This window comes from Mizuhopecten yessoensis, unplaced genomic scaffold, assembly GCF_002113885.1.
Source record: "Mizuhopecten yessoensis strain PY_sf001 unplaced genomic scaffold, ASM211388v2 scaffold523, whole genome shotgun sequence".
Classification (NCBI taxonomy): domain Eukaryota; kingdom Metazoa; phylum Mollusca; class Bivalvia; order Pectinida; family Pectinidae; genus Mizuhopecten; species Mizuhopecten yessoensis.
This window is the reverse complement of record NW_018403589.1, coordinates 1,203,366-1,219,234: the sequence shown is the minus strand read 5'-3', so window position 1 is coordinate 1,219,234 and position 15,869 is coordinate 1,203,366. Positions and strand designations below refer to the sequence as shown.

The 15,869-nt window shown below is 36.7% G+C and overlaps 2 protein-coding genes across 8 annotated transcripts in view; one reads left to right on the top strand and one right to left on the bottom strand.

The window, feature by feature from the left end:
* The window catches only part of LOC110450403 (CAD protein-like), a 128,913-nt gene that overhangs the window by 33,257 nt on the left and 79,787 nt on the right, over positions 1 to 15,869 (top strand). For all 5 annotated transcript variants that reach the window (XM_021497899.1, XM_021497910.1, XM_021497892.1 and 2 more), the window contains 2 exons: positions 12,169 to 12,360; positions 13,769 to 13,870. In XM_021497899.1, the coding sequence (XP_021353574.1) occupies positions 12,169 to 12,360; positions 13,769 to 13,870 (294 nt within the window). The remainder of the gene's footprint in view (positions 1 to 12,168; positions 12,361 to 13,768; positions 13,871 to 15,869) is intronic.
* LOC110450426 overlaps positions 1 to 15,869 on the bottom strand; it is a 56,435-nt gene that overhangs the window by 13,628 nt on the left and 26,938 nt on the right. For all 3 annotated transcript variants that reach the window (XM_021497960.1, XM_021497941.1, XM_021497950.1), the window contains 7 exons: positions 7,607 to 10,789; positions 6,662 to 6,747; positions 6,317 to 6,475; positions 5,852 to 5,964; positions 5,101 to 5,238; positions 3,140 to 3,200; positions 2,794 to 2,827 (listed from right to left, as the gene is read on the bottom strand). In XM_021497960.1, coding sequence (XP_021353635.1) covers positions 2,794 to 2,827; positions 3,140 to 3,200; positions 5,101 to 5,238; positions 5,852 to 5,964; positions 6,317 to 6,475; positions 6,662 to 6,747; positions 7,607 to 10,763 — 3,748 coding nt within the window. In that variant the 5' untranslated portion in view covers positions 10,764 to 10,789. The remainder of the gene's footprint in view (positions 1 to 2,793; positions 2,828 to 3,139; positions 3,201 to 5,100; positions 5,239 to 5,851; positions 5,965 to 6,316; positions 6,476 to 6,661; positions 6,748 to 7,606; positions 10,790 to 15,869) is intronic.

Below are 15,869 nucleotides of genomic sequence, written 5' to 3'. Positions count from 1 at the left end.
CCATGTTAAATTATTGGAACTCAACAAAAAAAACTCCATTTTGATAAATTTAACTCAACACAAATTAATTGGACTCAAAAAATAACTCCATGTTAAATAGTTCGACTCAACACAAAACTCAATGTTAATTTATTGGAACTCAACTCAAAACTCAATGTTAATTAATTGGGACTCAAAAGAAAATTCTTTGTTAAATAAAACTCATTCATTAGGAAAACTATTGTTAAATATTTAAAGCTCAACATAGAACTCCATTTCAAGTAGTTGGAATGCATTAGAAAATAATTGTTAAGTAATTAAAACTCAACAGAAAATTCCATGGTTAGTAACGGAAGCTCAATAAATATATTTCCATTTTAGTAATTGCAACTCAGTCAAGAATTTTATGTAAAACAAACTGGAACATTACATATACAATCTAGCTGTACAACTACTTAACAATTTTATAAAAACTACATCAACATAGAGATTTTATAAAAAATAATTAAAGATATTATGAAAAACACACCTTTAAAATAACATAAAGATTTTATATCAAAATGTCAAACTTTTGACTTCAGATTTTATAAAAACTGATATATTTATAAAAACAACTGAAAGATTATATAAAAATTCAACTGTACAACTACTAAAAGATTAAATAAAATAGCCAAACAACTTACAGATATATATATAGAACAACTGTACAGCTACTAAAAGTCTGTATAAAAAGCTGCACATTTATAATGAGATTATTTAGAAAACATTAAAACAACATAAATTTTAACGAAATATCTGTATACCAATTTTTGATGTGAAATTCACATGAGCGTACAACTTTTTTAATAATGTTTTGAAGTTCCTTTTACACCTCTAATGGAAATGTTTTATAAAGACTGTCAAACAACTTCATATAATTGTACTCCTACTGTTGAATAATTAAATCAAGATTTTTTAAATCAATACATATATTATTATAAAACTGATGAAAAATTAAAGAATTAAAATCTGGAAAAGAGCTTGATTTAAAAAGAAATCTATCAGATTTTATGACTACGGAGGAGGCATGGTAGTCCAGTGGTAGGACGCCGGGCTCGTGATTGAAGGGTTGCGGGTTCGCGCCACGGCAGGGCAATGTGTTGTATCTTTGAGCAAGATACTTTACTCCGCTTGTTCCAGTCTACTCAGCTGTAAATGAGTACGTGGTTGGGCAGTGCTAAAATTGTTGAATGCAAGCTGTTAGCGTCGAAATGGCAGCTCCGGCTGTATGCTCCCCAGGGAGTTGAGAAAGGTATTGGCTGGTTACAAAGGCCCCATAACCACGGATAATAATTTGTGAACTGCTTTGAGACGACCTACGAACTAGGTTGTGATAAAGCGGTATATAAGAACCTCCAATTATTATTATTATAACTACAAAAAGTTTTTATTATAAAAAAAAATCTTCTCTAAACCTTTACATTGTCTTCTGCTAAACGTTCATTTCTTACGCATTTTATATCTTGAACGTGATGCCATCTATTGCTAAACATACATCTCCAATATGTGATGAAACTGTCTTTTATCTCTGAAACGTGACGCCATCTATTGCTAAACATACATCTCCTATACGTGACAATGTTTTCGTTTTTCCGTCTCTGAAACTTGATGCCATCTATTGCATGGTTCGCACAGCCTTGAAAGCACTTGAATTTAAAGAGGGGCCTTTGAAAGTCCTTGAAAACGTTTTTTGGCCTTGAAACTCCTTGAATTTAGCTAAAGGGCCTTGAAAGGCCTTGTTTATTACAAATTCAACTATTTCAAATATTTATTGCGTCTCATATAAATAACAAAATCGTTAATTTTTGCAAACTTAATGCTAAGTGTATATATACATCCGTCTGTTGATTCCACGTGGGCGAGTCATGATCATAATTACGTAGTAATCGTTGTGTATACAACAGGAAGTGGGAGGTGACTTAACTGGGCTAGGGAAGTTAAATGTGACCGTTTTAAAGCTCACTGTTCGTTGAATGGGAGAGTCAGCATTGAAAAGTCGCAAAACGTGTGAAACATCAACACGCTCAGGGTGTCATATTTAAAAACAAACATTACTTAGCATGAAAGTTGAGAAAACTGAATTGGACTGAATTGGAGGAGGATATTAACGATCTTGGAAAAAAACTTAAAGCAGTCCCAACAGGACCAACAACTGCTGTAAAAATCGGCAGATGTGTTTACCCTGAGGGTGGAGACAAGGTAATCTTACCCACTTGTCCCATTCGTAATTCTCTTCGCAAGAGTGCAAAAGAATAAGTTGAATAGTGCAAAAGCTCTACCAACTCTGAAGAGAAAGTAAATGCTCTAAAGGACTGTTGATCTAGAGAACACAAACGAAAGCATTATTAAAACATCTGAATTTATATATTTGTTATGTTGTCTGTAGTCATAGACTGAAGATTCAAATTTTGTATATACAAGGACCTAATATTTTATTTAAGAATTGCCTTGAAAAGTCCTTGAAAAGTCCTTGAATTTTGTTTGAAAAAGTTTGTATGAACCATGTAAAATTGCTAAACGTTCATTTCATATACATTTTTTATGATGAAAATTTCTCTATTTCATCATACCATCTATTGCTAAACATTCATTCCCTGTACGTGATAAATCTTCCTTTTGAAACGGTCTGTTGAACTTGCACCATCCTTTCCACATTCCCTGTCAAATCTGTCCTGTCTCTCTTATTTGATGCCATCATTTTATAGAATATTATAAAGCATTATTATTTTTATTCTGTTTTATGAAAAAAATAAAAATAAAAAATAAAAAACTCACAGTGTCCACCATATACAGATTTCCCATGATGCAACTGTAAAAAAGTGCATCCGATATCTTTTAGTAATAAGTATTAGTAGCTGGAGACCTAGCAACGTTTGTTTTGTCTCTTACATTAAAAGAATTAAAATGAACTTTTTAGAAAAATTAAAAATAATTCATATGGTATGCTCATAATAAACTGCCCATATTTTCAAAGGTAAAAGTTTAACTGTTTTGAAGTGTAGTAAGGATTTCAAAATTATCATTAACTGATCTATGAGTAAAGAGAAACATAAAGGTTTTGATATTGATATCATATCCAGTAATGCTGACATTTTGATTCTTGTAAAGCCAAGTTGTATACCTGAATTGATTGGAGATCATAATCACAGGTGTTGTTCGCCATAGTTCTCAAACTGATCTCTCTACAAGGTAAAAAATAGGGTCCAATAACCGTGTTCCAATCAGTTATTATCAGATGTACAAATAAAGGGGTCAAGGAGAGATAACTGTTCCAACCAGTTATTATCAGATGTACAAATAAAGGAGTGAAGGGGAGATAACTGTGTATCAACCAGATTTTGTCAGATGTACAAATAAAGGGGTCAAGGGGAGATAACTGTTCCAACCAGTTATTGACAAATGTATAAATAAATGGGTGAAGGGGAGATAACTGTGTTCAAATCAGTTATTGTCAGACGTAAAAAAAAGGGTGAAGGGGAGATAACTGTTCCAAACAGTTATTGTCAAATGTACAAATAAAGGGGTCAAGGGGAGATAACTGTGTTCCAACCAGTTATTGTCAAATTAACAAATAAATGAGGGAAGAGGAGTTAACTGTGTTCCAACCAGTTATTGTCAGATGTGCAAATAAAGGGGTGAAGGGTAGATAACTGTGTTCCAACCAGTTATTGTCAAATGTAAGGTGAAGGGGAGATAACTGTGTTTCAACCAGTTATTGTCATATGTACAAATAAATGGGTGAAGGGGAGTTAACTATGTTCAAATCAGTTATTGTCAGATGTAAAAATAAAGGGGTGAAGGGGAGATAACTGTGTTCCAACCAGTTATTGTCAAATGTAAAATAAAAGGGGTGAAGGGGAGATAACTGTGTTCGAACTAGTTATTGTCAGATGTACAAATAAAGGGTTGAAAAGGAGTTAACTGTGTTCCAACCAGTTATTGTCAGATGTACAAATAAAGGGGTCATGGGGAGATAACTGTTCCAACCAGTTATTGTCAAATGAACAAATAAATGGGTGAAGGGGAGTTAACTGTGTTCAAATCAGTTATTGTCAGATGTAAAAATAAAAGGGGTGAAGAGGAGATAACTGTGTTCCAATGAGTTATTGTCAGATGTACAAATAAAGGGGCGAAGGGGAGATGTGTTCCAACCAGTTATTGTCAAGTTTACAAATAAATGGGTGAAGAGGAGATAACTGTTCAAATCAGTTATTGTCAGATGTACAAATAAAGGGGTGAAGGGTAGATAACTGTGTTCCAACCAGTTATTGTCAAATGTACAAATAAAGGGGTGAAGGGGAGATAACTGTGTTCCAACCAGTTATTTTCAAATGTACAAATAAAGGGGTGAAGGGGAGATAACTGTGTTCAAATCAGTTATTGTCAGATGTAAAAAAAAAAGGGTGAAGGGGAGATAACTGTTCCAAACAGTTATTGTCAAATGTACAAATAAATGGGTGAGGGGGAGATAATTGTGTTCCATCCAGTTATTGTCAAATGTACAAATAAAGGGGTGAGGGGGGAGATAATTGTGTTCCAACCAGTTATTGTCAAATGTTCAAATAAATGGGTGAAGGGGAGATAATTGTGTTCAAATCAGTTATTGTGAGATGTACAGATAAAGGGGTCAAGGGGAAACAACTATAACTGTGTTCCAACCCGTTCTTGTCAGATGTACAGATAAAGTGATAAGAGGAGATAACTGTTTCAACCAGTTATTATCAGATGTAGAAATAAAGGGGTGAAGGGGAGATAACTGTGTTCCAACCAGTTATTTTTAGATTTAAAAATAAAGGGGTCACGGGGAGATAACTGTGTTCCAACAAGTACTGATGTACGAACAAGTAAATTTTATAACAAAAAAACCAAATCAATTAACACTTTTCTTTTAAAACTGTTTCAGAAAGAGTCTGTATTTCAGGGTTTCAAGGTCATGGTCAATTTATTATTTCAAGAAATTTGTCAAATAATGACACAAATGTACTTTGGAGCCCCAGCATTCCTGTCTTACAGACATTCACCAATTCTTTCAGTGGACTAAATTGATTTTCAAGTGAATGTGTGGAATTTGAAAAGAGGTACTTTTCTATTGTCACAGAAGCTAGATGTTTGCGAGGGGACTCTGTAAATCGCTTGAGAATGATGACCAGCACATCTGAAGCCTCTAGAACTGACCGCTTCTGATGGTGGTTTGTGAGTGCTTGACATTTCGGACATCGCCTGAAAAAAATGTTCCACATTTAACAACATGGAAAAGACCGTTAATATTGTAAATAGCAATTTTCATTCTAAATTTCAATATTTTCAGCCTTCTGGCCTTTGTCAAGGGCAATAGTCAACGACAAATTCAAGTTATATCCTTGCTTCTTTGGAAGAGTGACAATTGCTATATCATTTATCTTTTTTCCCTATGGAAATCAACTATTGTTTATTACATTGTTAAGAGTACTACATTCGTAAGAGTGTGACAGTGCCTAGGGTCACCCGAAGGTATCACTTGTCACCCAAAAGTCAACATGGCAGCTGAGACCAACCGTACTCGCATCTTTGCCTGGTCACTATTTGCATTGTTGCACATTGCTAGGTCGTTGAAAAAAACCCTCATTTGATTCAATATTAAACATACCGGTATGTGACAGTGAAACATGAACAATTTGTCTCGACCAGTCAGATTACAAGATTTTCACTAGATTTAAAATGGTACAAATTATGTCTCTTACCAGCCCTCCTTATTATTACAATGTATAATAATCATATAATTTAGTTATAGCTCTGGTAAGCTAGATTGATAGTCAGTATTGAATTTGTATAATGATATTAAAATACTACTGACTGTTGTATGCCCGGTGTTGTCGGTTTGAAGTAGTCATTGATACACATCTGTATTGATGGAGCGGTCAGATTCACCATTAGGGTAGAAACCTTCTCCGGCACAGGGGAATCGGTCTGAGAAATCAAAGGAACAAAATATCATTTAGATAAATCTTAAGTTTGATGTAAATAAATTCAATGTTGTTGACAGAAAATTTCAATACCCTCTTTCATCTGACCTTATATAGTCCTTTTAATCTGTAAAACATTTTCCCCAATCAAAGTGGCTTATTTCGGCTCAATACCGTTTAACTTTTATTAACTGATTAACTTTAAACTTCACAACACTAAACGCTGTACAAATTCAATATTCACTATGATTCAAGTGTAAATAATCAAGTTATGGCCCTTTGGTGATGAGTTATTTGGAGTTATAGCCCCTTGGTGGTGTATAATATGAGGATTTTAAAAAGGACATAATACTTACAGTGCTACATAACAGACATTCCAGCTCCTTCTGTATACATATCGGTTGGAATAGGTCAGCCTTGTGCATTCTCTGCAGGAAGTAATGTAAGAATCTGACAGGGTTACTTTCTTCACCAAACTCCATATTGCTAAACTCGGGTGATGTCTGTAGTTCCCTCTGTAAAGGATGGTATTGAGCATTGGTACAGTGTTACTCTGTTTTAAGGATTTCTTGAATGCTATGCAGGTTCAAAATACTCTTCAGATATGGAATTGGAAAAGAGTAGGTACAGCTTGTAATAAAATGTTAACTGGCTGTACAATCTGGTTGTCTGTAGGCTTGGACAGTGTTAGTTATACTCACAATTAATTCCACTGGATTTACTGTTGAAGTGTCAGTCAGCTGAGTCAGCTTCTTCAGAAACTGGTTAAGTTCTTTGTTGCTGCTCTCTATAAGGAAATGAAGTAAATATAGATAGAGTGTATATATCCTGATATGCACATGGACTAAAATTGATTTATTGCCATTATAATATTTTGAACTGTCTTGTGCAGTGCTGGATAGCTATAGACTATTTGCTCACAGTAACCTTCTATATATTGAGGCCGGCAGCCAATCTTGAACTATGTATTTGTACAATAATCCTACCTCCTATGGGGGTAGGCAGCCACCCTTTAACTTAATATTTGTACATTAAACCTACCTCCTATGGGGGTAGACAGCCACCCTATAGTTACGTATTTGTACAATAAACCAACCTCCTCTGGGGGTTGGAAGCCACCCTATAACTATGTATTTGTACAATAAACCTACCTCCTATGGGGGTAGGCAGCCACCCTATAACTATGTATTTGTACAATAAACCTCCATCCTATTGGGGTAGGCAGCCACCCTTTAACTTTATATTTGTACAATAAACCTACCTCCTATGGGGGTAGGCAGCCACCATATAACTATGTATTTGTACAATAAACCTCCATCCTATTGGGGTAGGCAGCCACCCTTTAACTTTATATTTGTACAATAAACCTACCTCATATGGGGGTAGACAGCCACCCTATAGTTACGTATTTGTACAATAAGCCTACCTCCTATGGGGGTAGACAGCCACCCTATAACTATGTATTTGTACAATAAACCTACCTCCTCTCGGGGTTGGAAGCCACCCTATAGTTACGTATTTGTACAATAAACCTCCATCCTATTGGGGTAGACAGCCACCCTATAGTTACATATTTGTACAATAAACCAACCTCATATGGGGGTAGGCAGCCACCCTTTAACTTTATATTTGTACAATAAGCCTACCTCCTATGGGGGTAGGAAGCCACCCTTTCATTGCCTGTAATAGAGAGTTTATCCAGCTATCGTTGGTTTTACTTTCTATCCTGTGGCTGTTAACAAAATCTGCATTGCCTCCTTGTCGTAAAGACAAGCGAGATCTTTTTTGTCCTCGCTTTGGCTTTTTGTCCTCTCCTGCATCAGGTGTAGGCCCAGGTATTTGTTTTGGTGGGGTGTAAAACTTGCTTGTTTTTGATTTTGTCACCGGTCTCCATTGTTCCTGAGACATCTCTATGTGATCCTGCCTGACGGTTTCGGATTCTACCGTGACCTGATTCAGGTCAGGTAATATCTTTGATTCCATACTGCTTTGGTATTCTCTGGAGCGTCCCCGAATGTTCTTATGAAGTTCTCTAAGGACTGGTCCAGGTCGCTGGCGCTGCTTTTTATTCAAAATGTCCTGTTTTACAATTCGGAACCAGTTTTCTACACAACAATTTGTGTCCCGTGTGACAGGCTTCCCATTGTTATGATTTTCATTTGTCAGCAGCAGCCCACTCCACAAAGGGTAGAGGTGGAGGTAGGATTCTAGCACTGTCAGAGCTTGCTTGTTATGATATTTGTTCTTTACTTTTAAGCTGTATCCTGCATCAGGTGGGATATTGCTTTTCATGCTGGCGAAGAACTTGGTAAAGGGAGACAACGCTTTGATTGTTGATGTCGATTTTTCTTGTTGAAAGTCACACTCCACTTCCTGTGGGCATAAATGTACTGAAGTTTCCCTCTCTTCTGTCTGCTCCGCGATCTGCTTCTCAATTTTGGCAATGGCATCCTTCACTGATTTTGTTTCATATTCTGATCCAAGAACAGTGCATAATGAGACATAAATTGATTTGGCTTGTCCCAGTTCAAAGGAATTTTGTAGCAGAGCAAAGGCGAATGCACAAAAGTCAGCGAGACCTTTGTCTGAGGTCGTATGACTTAGTCGATCCCGCACTCGTTTGATCAGGTGAGCGGAACACAAATGGATCTTTGTAAATTTGGTATCTTTCTTTGGTTCTGTCGCTATTTCCCATGCACGGGAGAGATAGGCAGTGATGTTTTCCTGGTTACAGACGACTAGTACAGAGTTAATGAGTGACCAAGAGAAGTCCACTTCAATCCTTCTTGGCTGGACAATGGGCCACGAGGAACCAAAGGCCATAAGCTCCTGCTTCAACTTCCCCAGGAACAGCGATGTGATTGCTGTTGTGTGCTCGTTGCTAAACATTTCTGCAATTGGCATTGATGGTTCGTTTGGTTTGTTGTTTTTCACCACAGCAGCGTAGTAATACACAGGTTTATCAGAACCTGACTGTTTTTTCACCAATGACCCAGTGGCATCTAAATAAAGCACACCTCTGCCCAACTTTTTCTGATTCCTGAAGATCTGAAGCTGTCTCTCAGTGAAGCTGATAGTGATGAAGGGCTGATAGGACAGAAATTGGATGTAGCCTGGCATACTCTTGCTGTCCTGGTCTAAGTCTTGTAGGATCTGTCTGGTCATTACGACTTCTGTCCATTCGTCCGTGTGGAGATACTCCTTTTTCTTCATTTCGTATTTGGCTTGTCGTAACACAGCCTTGTTGGAGGGGATAGTGTGATTCCCCCCAGCATGCTGAGACTCACGGAGATCAGCAAGCAATTTGTAATGAAGATTAGAGGCTCCCTCCCTCTGGAGTTGCTGCTTGTATAGTTCTCGTCTCTCTCCACGGAGTTGTCTCCTCTTGGTTTGGTGGCGTGGATGTTTAACCTCGCCATGTCTTGTAACCTTGATTGTCACTCCATTCTTTGAAACCTTCGCTGGTTTTTCTGCTATCTCAAATGTATACCATGTGCATGTTTCAAACTTACACTTGGCTTTCCCGTGGAAATACCTGGCATTGAATTTCCTGCTGTCAAGTCTTTTTATCCGGTTGTAGAAAAACTGAAGTACACAGGGTACATCAATATTTGCCATTTTCTCAGAGAAAAGGTCTGTCCAGGAGGAGCGTAGTTTTCGATATGCGTCATTTTTCTTTGGTTTAATTGTCTTCCATTCTGACTTATTTAGCATTATGGTAAAGGATGCAGGGTATTCATTCTTGGTTTCAATATTTTCTTCTGGAGTTCCTTTGGCACTGGAATTAAGGTATGCTCTTTTCTTGGCTGTTTCATAGGATAACTCACTTGAAACATCCTCTAAATCACTGTTTGATTTTTTTCGCTTGATAGGAAGTTCATTTGAAAGTTCTTCTAAATCTTGGGTGGAATGTTCCTGTGTGAAGGAAAATTCATCTGAAAATTCTTCCAAATCTTCGGTGGAATGCTCTGAATTGAATGATGCTTCACTTGACAGATCATCTAGATGTTTGGTAGTGTGCGGTAAGCTGTCACGCGCTGTTGACATAAAGTTGGTATTTTCGTTTGAAGTACCATTGTTCTGTTCATGGTCCATTTTGTTTAGGTCAGACTGGTCGACCTCTGATGACCAAAAGATGCTCCATTCATCTATGACATCATTTTGATCGTCAGCCTCCTCTGATTTTATACTTTTGTCTGACATGTTGTCGAGGTCGTCGCTCATGCTATCTGTGGAATGGTTGTCTGGGTACTCCATGTTTGTTTCCCGCACACCGTGTTGGTCTGTGGAGGAAATAGAAGATCTGTTTTTGGTTTTGTGTGTTGTTAGTGGTGTACATTTGTTGATAGGTTTGTCGCCAAAGTCTGGTGATTTGATTATTTCAGATGATGTTGCCTCATTTCCGAAATCATAACTCTTGGATTCTGTAGCGTTTTCTCTGTGGGAAGAGAATGTAGGGCTCCTGTCTGCTGCTGTACCTGCCTCTACTGGGCACACAGTGTGATCATTCGTTTTCGGATTTCTTTTAACCTTTTTCGCCAAAACAAATTCATTTGGATCGAATCTCTTCGGTCGTGTCACTTTCCGTTTTTTCGATGGCATGGTTTTTGCAGCTGACGACACCTTGTGGCTGTTAACGTGTGTGTTTTCAATATTGACGTCTCTACATAGAGCCCTTAGTTTTCTGTAATCCTCAATATCATTACAGCGTCCTTGTGTTTCCAATGACAACCGTAATTTGTTCTGATCAATGAATGAACTTGCTGGTTTCCTTGACCCTGTTTCAACTCTGGTTAAATTCATCTAATCCTATAAGTCTCTTCTCCTTTCTGTAAAGATATAAAACAGTATCTAAGTAAGATTATTTTCTCAACAATTTCTGTAGAATATATCATGTGTTTATACATCTGAGCATTCTATAAAAGGGAGCATACACATATTATATACAGGGTGAGCATTTTTAGGTCACCTGAGCTTTAGCTCAAGTGACCTATTGCTATCCGTCTTCGTCCGTCGTCGTCCATCATCCGTCGTCCGTTAACATTTTACATTTCAAACTTAAAGTCAAGTTCTGCTGGGCCGATTGAACTGAAAGTTAGTAGGAATGATCAACTTATGGTCCTGACAAAGTGTTGTTATTTTTCGGGTCAATCAGAAATCCAATATGGCCACCACGACCGCCATTTTGAAAAACTATTTCAAACTTAAAGTAAAGTTCTACTTGGCCGATTGAACTGAAACTTTGTAGGAATGATCGAATCATGGTCCTGACAAAGTGTTGTTATTTTTCGGGTCAATCAGAAATACAATTTGGCTGCCATTATACTTAACTATTTTTTACTCAAATTGGTACATATTTCAACATCAAAAATAAATACTGTAGGACTCAGGTGACCGTTAAGGCCCATGGGCCTCTTGTTTGGAGTAAGTATGACAGATTTGTTCTAAAGGTCAACTACAGTTGTAAGTTTCAGTTGTTTCTAATGTGACATCATGCCTAGGACAACAAGTACATGACTTTACAGACTTATGCACTGGAGTCAAAATGACAGCTTTTAACATTTCAAGCTTGCATGAAAATTGTCGTTTTACATGAATCAATATTACGAATACACTCGTTTTCATTTCTAATGAGCCAGAGGCTCGCTAAATTGAAAAATTCTTAGACTCGTTTCATAAATCTCATATGAAATGGAAACTCATGTAAGATCCTATATATACGTAGACCAGTATAAAATCTCCCGTAAATCTGAGGTGAAAAACTTTTTACTGGCCTCTATATTGGATCAGACTTGGTACCCCTAAATGAGACATTCCTGGCGGACTGGCTCATTCTAGCAGAACGTCACATCCCATTTCGCGAATCACATCGATTATACCAGCACAACTGGAACGTTGTGCTATGTGGAACAGGCTACAGGTTTCCAAAACTGTATTGGTACGGACTAATTTCTGTCCTCTGTGATGACGGCTTGCCTAGCAGGTAAAGTCGAGTCAGTACCAGTGTAGTTAGGAAAACCTCAGGAGTTGCTTTTCTTCTTGCACAAGTTTGCTTTATATTAAGATGGCTTCTGTATACCACTAGGTATTTTCCTGATAAACATTCCTCAACACTTATTGGAGGTTGGTTCTTTACACCTGATTTCTATTTATATAACATGTAACGTGTAGATATCTGTATCAATCTAAATGGCTCTTTGTTTTATAGGTATGGAAACAGGGGCCATAACCAGCCCTGTAAATATGACCACCCGAGAGCGACAAGGTGTTTCATCACCACACAGAACCATGGATTTGCCGTCGACGAATCCACTCTGGCTCCGGACTGGTCCACTCTCTTCACTAATGCCAATGATAAAACAAACGAAGGCATCGTACACAACACCCAGCCGTTCTTCAGGTAAATTGGTATAGTTGACAACGAGGCTGTTAACAAGATGGAAAGGTGATTGAGAGCCTTGAACCATACCTGCCAACATTTCAATATTTCCATGGGGGTAGATTCTGCATGCTCAAAAGCAGAAACATTTACAAGCATGTGTATATATACCCCCTGGGGAAGAAATAGCACTTTAAATTCACATCATTGGATCTCTAAACAAGGAATAATTAAGCAAATTCACTGGTTGAAAATATTAAAATTAGGGGTCTGTAAAATTGGGAGTCTCCGTCCAAAATTGGGAGAGTTGGCAAGTATGAGTCAATCTTCCTTATTGTTGACAATTTTATTGTCAATGATATCAAGTATTTGTGAAATGTTGATCACATATCCTTGCCCTTTAAAATATCAATTGTACATAATATATATTTTGCAGATAAAAACAATTAAGAACAAATGATTGGGTTCATTCTGTAAAATAATATCCCATAAATATCATGTTTATAGGTCACCTTAAACAAATACACGGGACAATGATTTCAAACGTGCTTATTGAAGATGTTTTATTTGTCGTCAAACCAAAGATTTTGTCAGGGTATAATATGATATCCATTAGGGAATGCATATGGATATGCCTGTCCATCCACAGTTTGGTTTCTGCAAGAAAACTTGCTTAAATATCATTCTATCCTTCCATTTTGATGAAACTTGGTAAGTATATAAGGTTAAGTTCTAAGTTGAGAAAATCCATGCATAATGTATCGGCGTAGTGCCTTCTGATTTGTCGACAGCTTTCGCACATTTACTTGGTCAAATGTGATCTGAGTCAGATAAAACTTTGTCAGTATTTATATTTTGCAACAGTTAAGGCCATGTTTGAAGCTGAGCAAAATCAGCACATAATTGATAAGTATGCTGAGCTCTGATTGGTCAGAAACTTCCACACAATAACTAACTGACATGTGATTGTATTTTGATGAACTTATAAGTCAATATTTACACTATTAGTCAACAATATTGTTTTGATGGTTTCAGATGAATTGATTATTGACAAAGGGGGCAGGCAATACCTATTTCTTTTTTAAGGTTTGAAATATGGGCAAAGGGAGGTAATGCCTGTACAAATAAATATTTCCAAAAAAATAATGTTTTTCCCTTTCACCTCATCCCAGAAATCTTTCAATAGAAGAATACAATATTAATATAGTGACTTCTTCTTATATTTAAATATGTCACGTTGGGATGGGAAGGGCCTATATTGTTCTGCCTTTGCTGTAATGTTCAGATTATCAATTAAAGATTTCAATCCCTCAGCTCTCCCAGAGAGATATTTCGAAAAGGTAAGTCCTCTGAATATTTGTGTCCAGCCCTCCAGAAGGATCTGATTCACTAGTTGGTCTACAAGCAGTTTTCTGTCTATTTTTTTCAGTACGCAGTTTCATCCAGAACACATGGGAGGACCTCAGGATCTTGATATTCTGTTCACGGTTTTCCTTGACCAAGTCCGCAACCACAAACAAGGAGTCTTTAGGCAAGTGTATTTCACAGTAACTTACTCTTTTCATCATATTACTGTCTAGATACTGAAAGTGTTGGTTTTCCCTCAATAGTCAGTAGACTAACACAGAGTAGGCTATCTAGCCGGTGTCATTGAGTGCTCAGCAGTGTGCATAGGCATAAAAATATAAAATTAGTGTATGAAGCATCACTGTACTTTATTGAAGTATGTACCTATTCCCATCCCCATAGGGAGGGTAACAGGATTTTAACCTTATATTGTTTAAACAATGCCTAGGACAAGGCAATTTAGTATTGTTACATCTCATGACCCCAAGGCTCAAGTGACCTTCATTTTACAACAGCAAGATCAAATATGTTAAAATTAATTTAAATGTTTAAATGACTTCTCAAATTTGACCAAGCTTAGGGTCATGATTTGGACCTATGAACCAGTGGGTAGATGTGATGAAGTGTTCAAAATAAATGACCTTGACCTTCATTCGAAATTGCAGGGTTCAAATTTGTTAAAATGTTCAGACACCTTCTGAAGTACCAAAAGGCCTAGAACTATGATATGTGACCATGAGCTTGCTGGTATTGAAGTTTATAGACTCTGGACAAAGAAATAAAATTGACCTATATATTCCAAAACATAGGTATCAAATCTTTTAAAAATACTCCGATGACTTTTACTGAATATTCAAGAGGCTTAATATAAAGTCATGAAATATGTAAGCATGTTGCCATGGAGTACTACAAAGTATTGAAAGGAATTGACCTTCACCAACATTCAAGGTCACAAGAGTCAGATCTGTGATATCATATATACAGGTTCTATAGAAACAAGACACATATAATTTACTTCAACAGATTTGTAAAGAAATTAATTTGGTTCGTATTCAAGGTCACAAGGTCGAAATTTGTTAAACACTCAAATGGCGTTTTTCTGAAAAACAAACTTGGAAACAGTCTTAATATATTGCCAGTACTATGCCTACATGTACTGCTACAATGTTTTGGGGAAAAGATGACCTTCACTTATATTTAAAGCCACATGGTTCAAATCTATTAAAACACTGGAACAGCTTATTCCAAAGAATTAAAAGGCCTGGAGTCCTGATGTAAAGCAGCTGGTAGCTTGCTCGCATTGTGTCTTACAGATTTGGGGAAAAGAATTGTCCTTGACATATATATACTCAAAGTCACAGGTGTCAAATCTTTTAAACACTCAAATGGCATCATTTGTAGAACCAGAAAGAAGTCATGTTGTCAGAAATAAAATGTAAGTCTTCACAGTTGGTTGATAAGTTTTCAACTGGAAAAACTGGAAAATGGGTTTCAATAAGCTAAATGGGAAACAGATTTGAAATGCAATAAAGATGTGAAAGTAAAAAAAAATAGGCTTTCATTACTAAATTGCTCTAGCAACTTCATTTCCCAATGGAGTTTCATGAAACTTTGTACAGGTGTTTGGTATGGCAATGCCTTGAACAAAGTCGAGTTTTGAGTTTCTACGTTGAAGGCCAAGGTCTCTTACTATTGTTAGAAAAAAAATTGTCATCCCTCTAGCAACTTCATTTTTGAATGGAATTTCATGAAACTTGTACAGGTGTTTGGTTTGGCAATACCTTGAATGAATTCATGTTTCAGGTTTCTATGTTGAAGGTCAAGGTGACTTACTATTTTCAGAAAAATATTGTCATCGCCTAACCGACTTCATTCCATAACGGAATTTCATGAAACTTAATACAAGTATTCGGTATGACAATAACTTGAATAAGTTTGTGTTTCAGATTACTGCGTTAAAGGTCAAGGTCACTTTAACTATTATTAGAAAAACTCTGTCATCGCTATATTGACTTCATTCCTGGTGACTGCATTAAATGTCAAGGTCACTTTTACTATTTTTATAAAATCTTTGTCGTCGCTCTATCAACTTCATTCCTCAACAGAATTAAAATCTATTCTACATGTATACTGGGGAATTTACACCCTGTCAAATATTTCCCCTACATCGGTTAATTTATTAT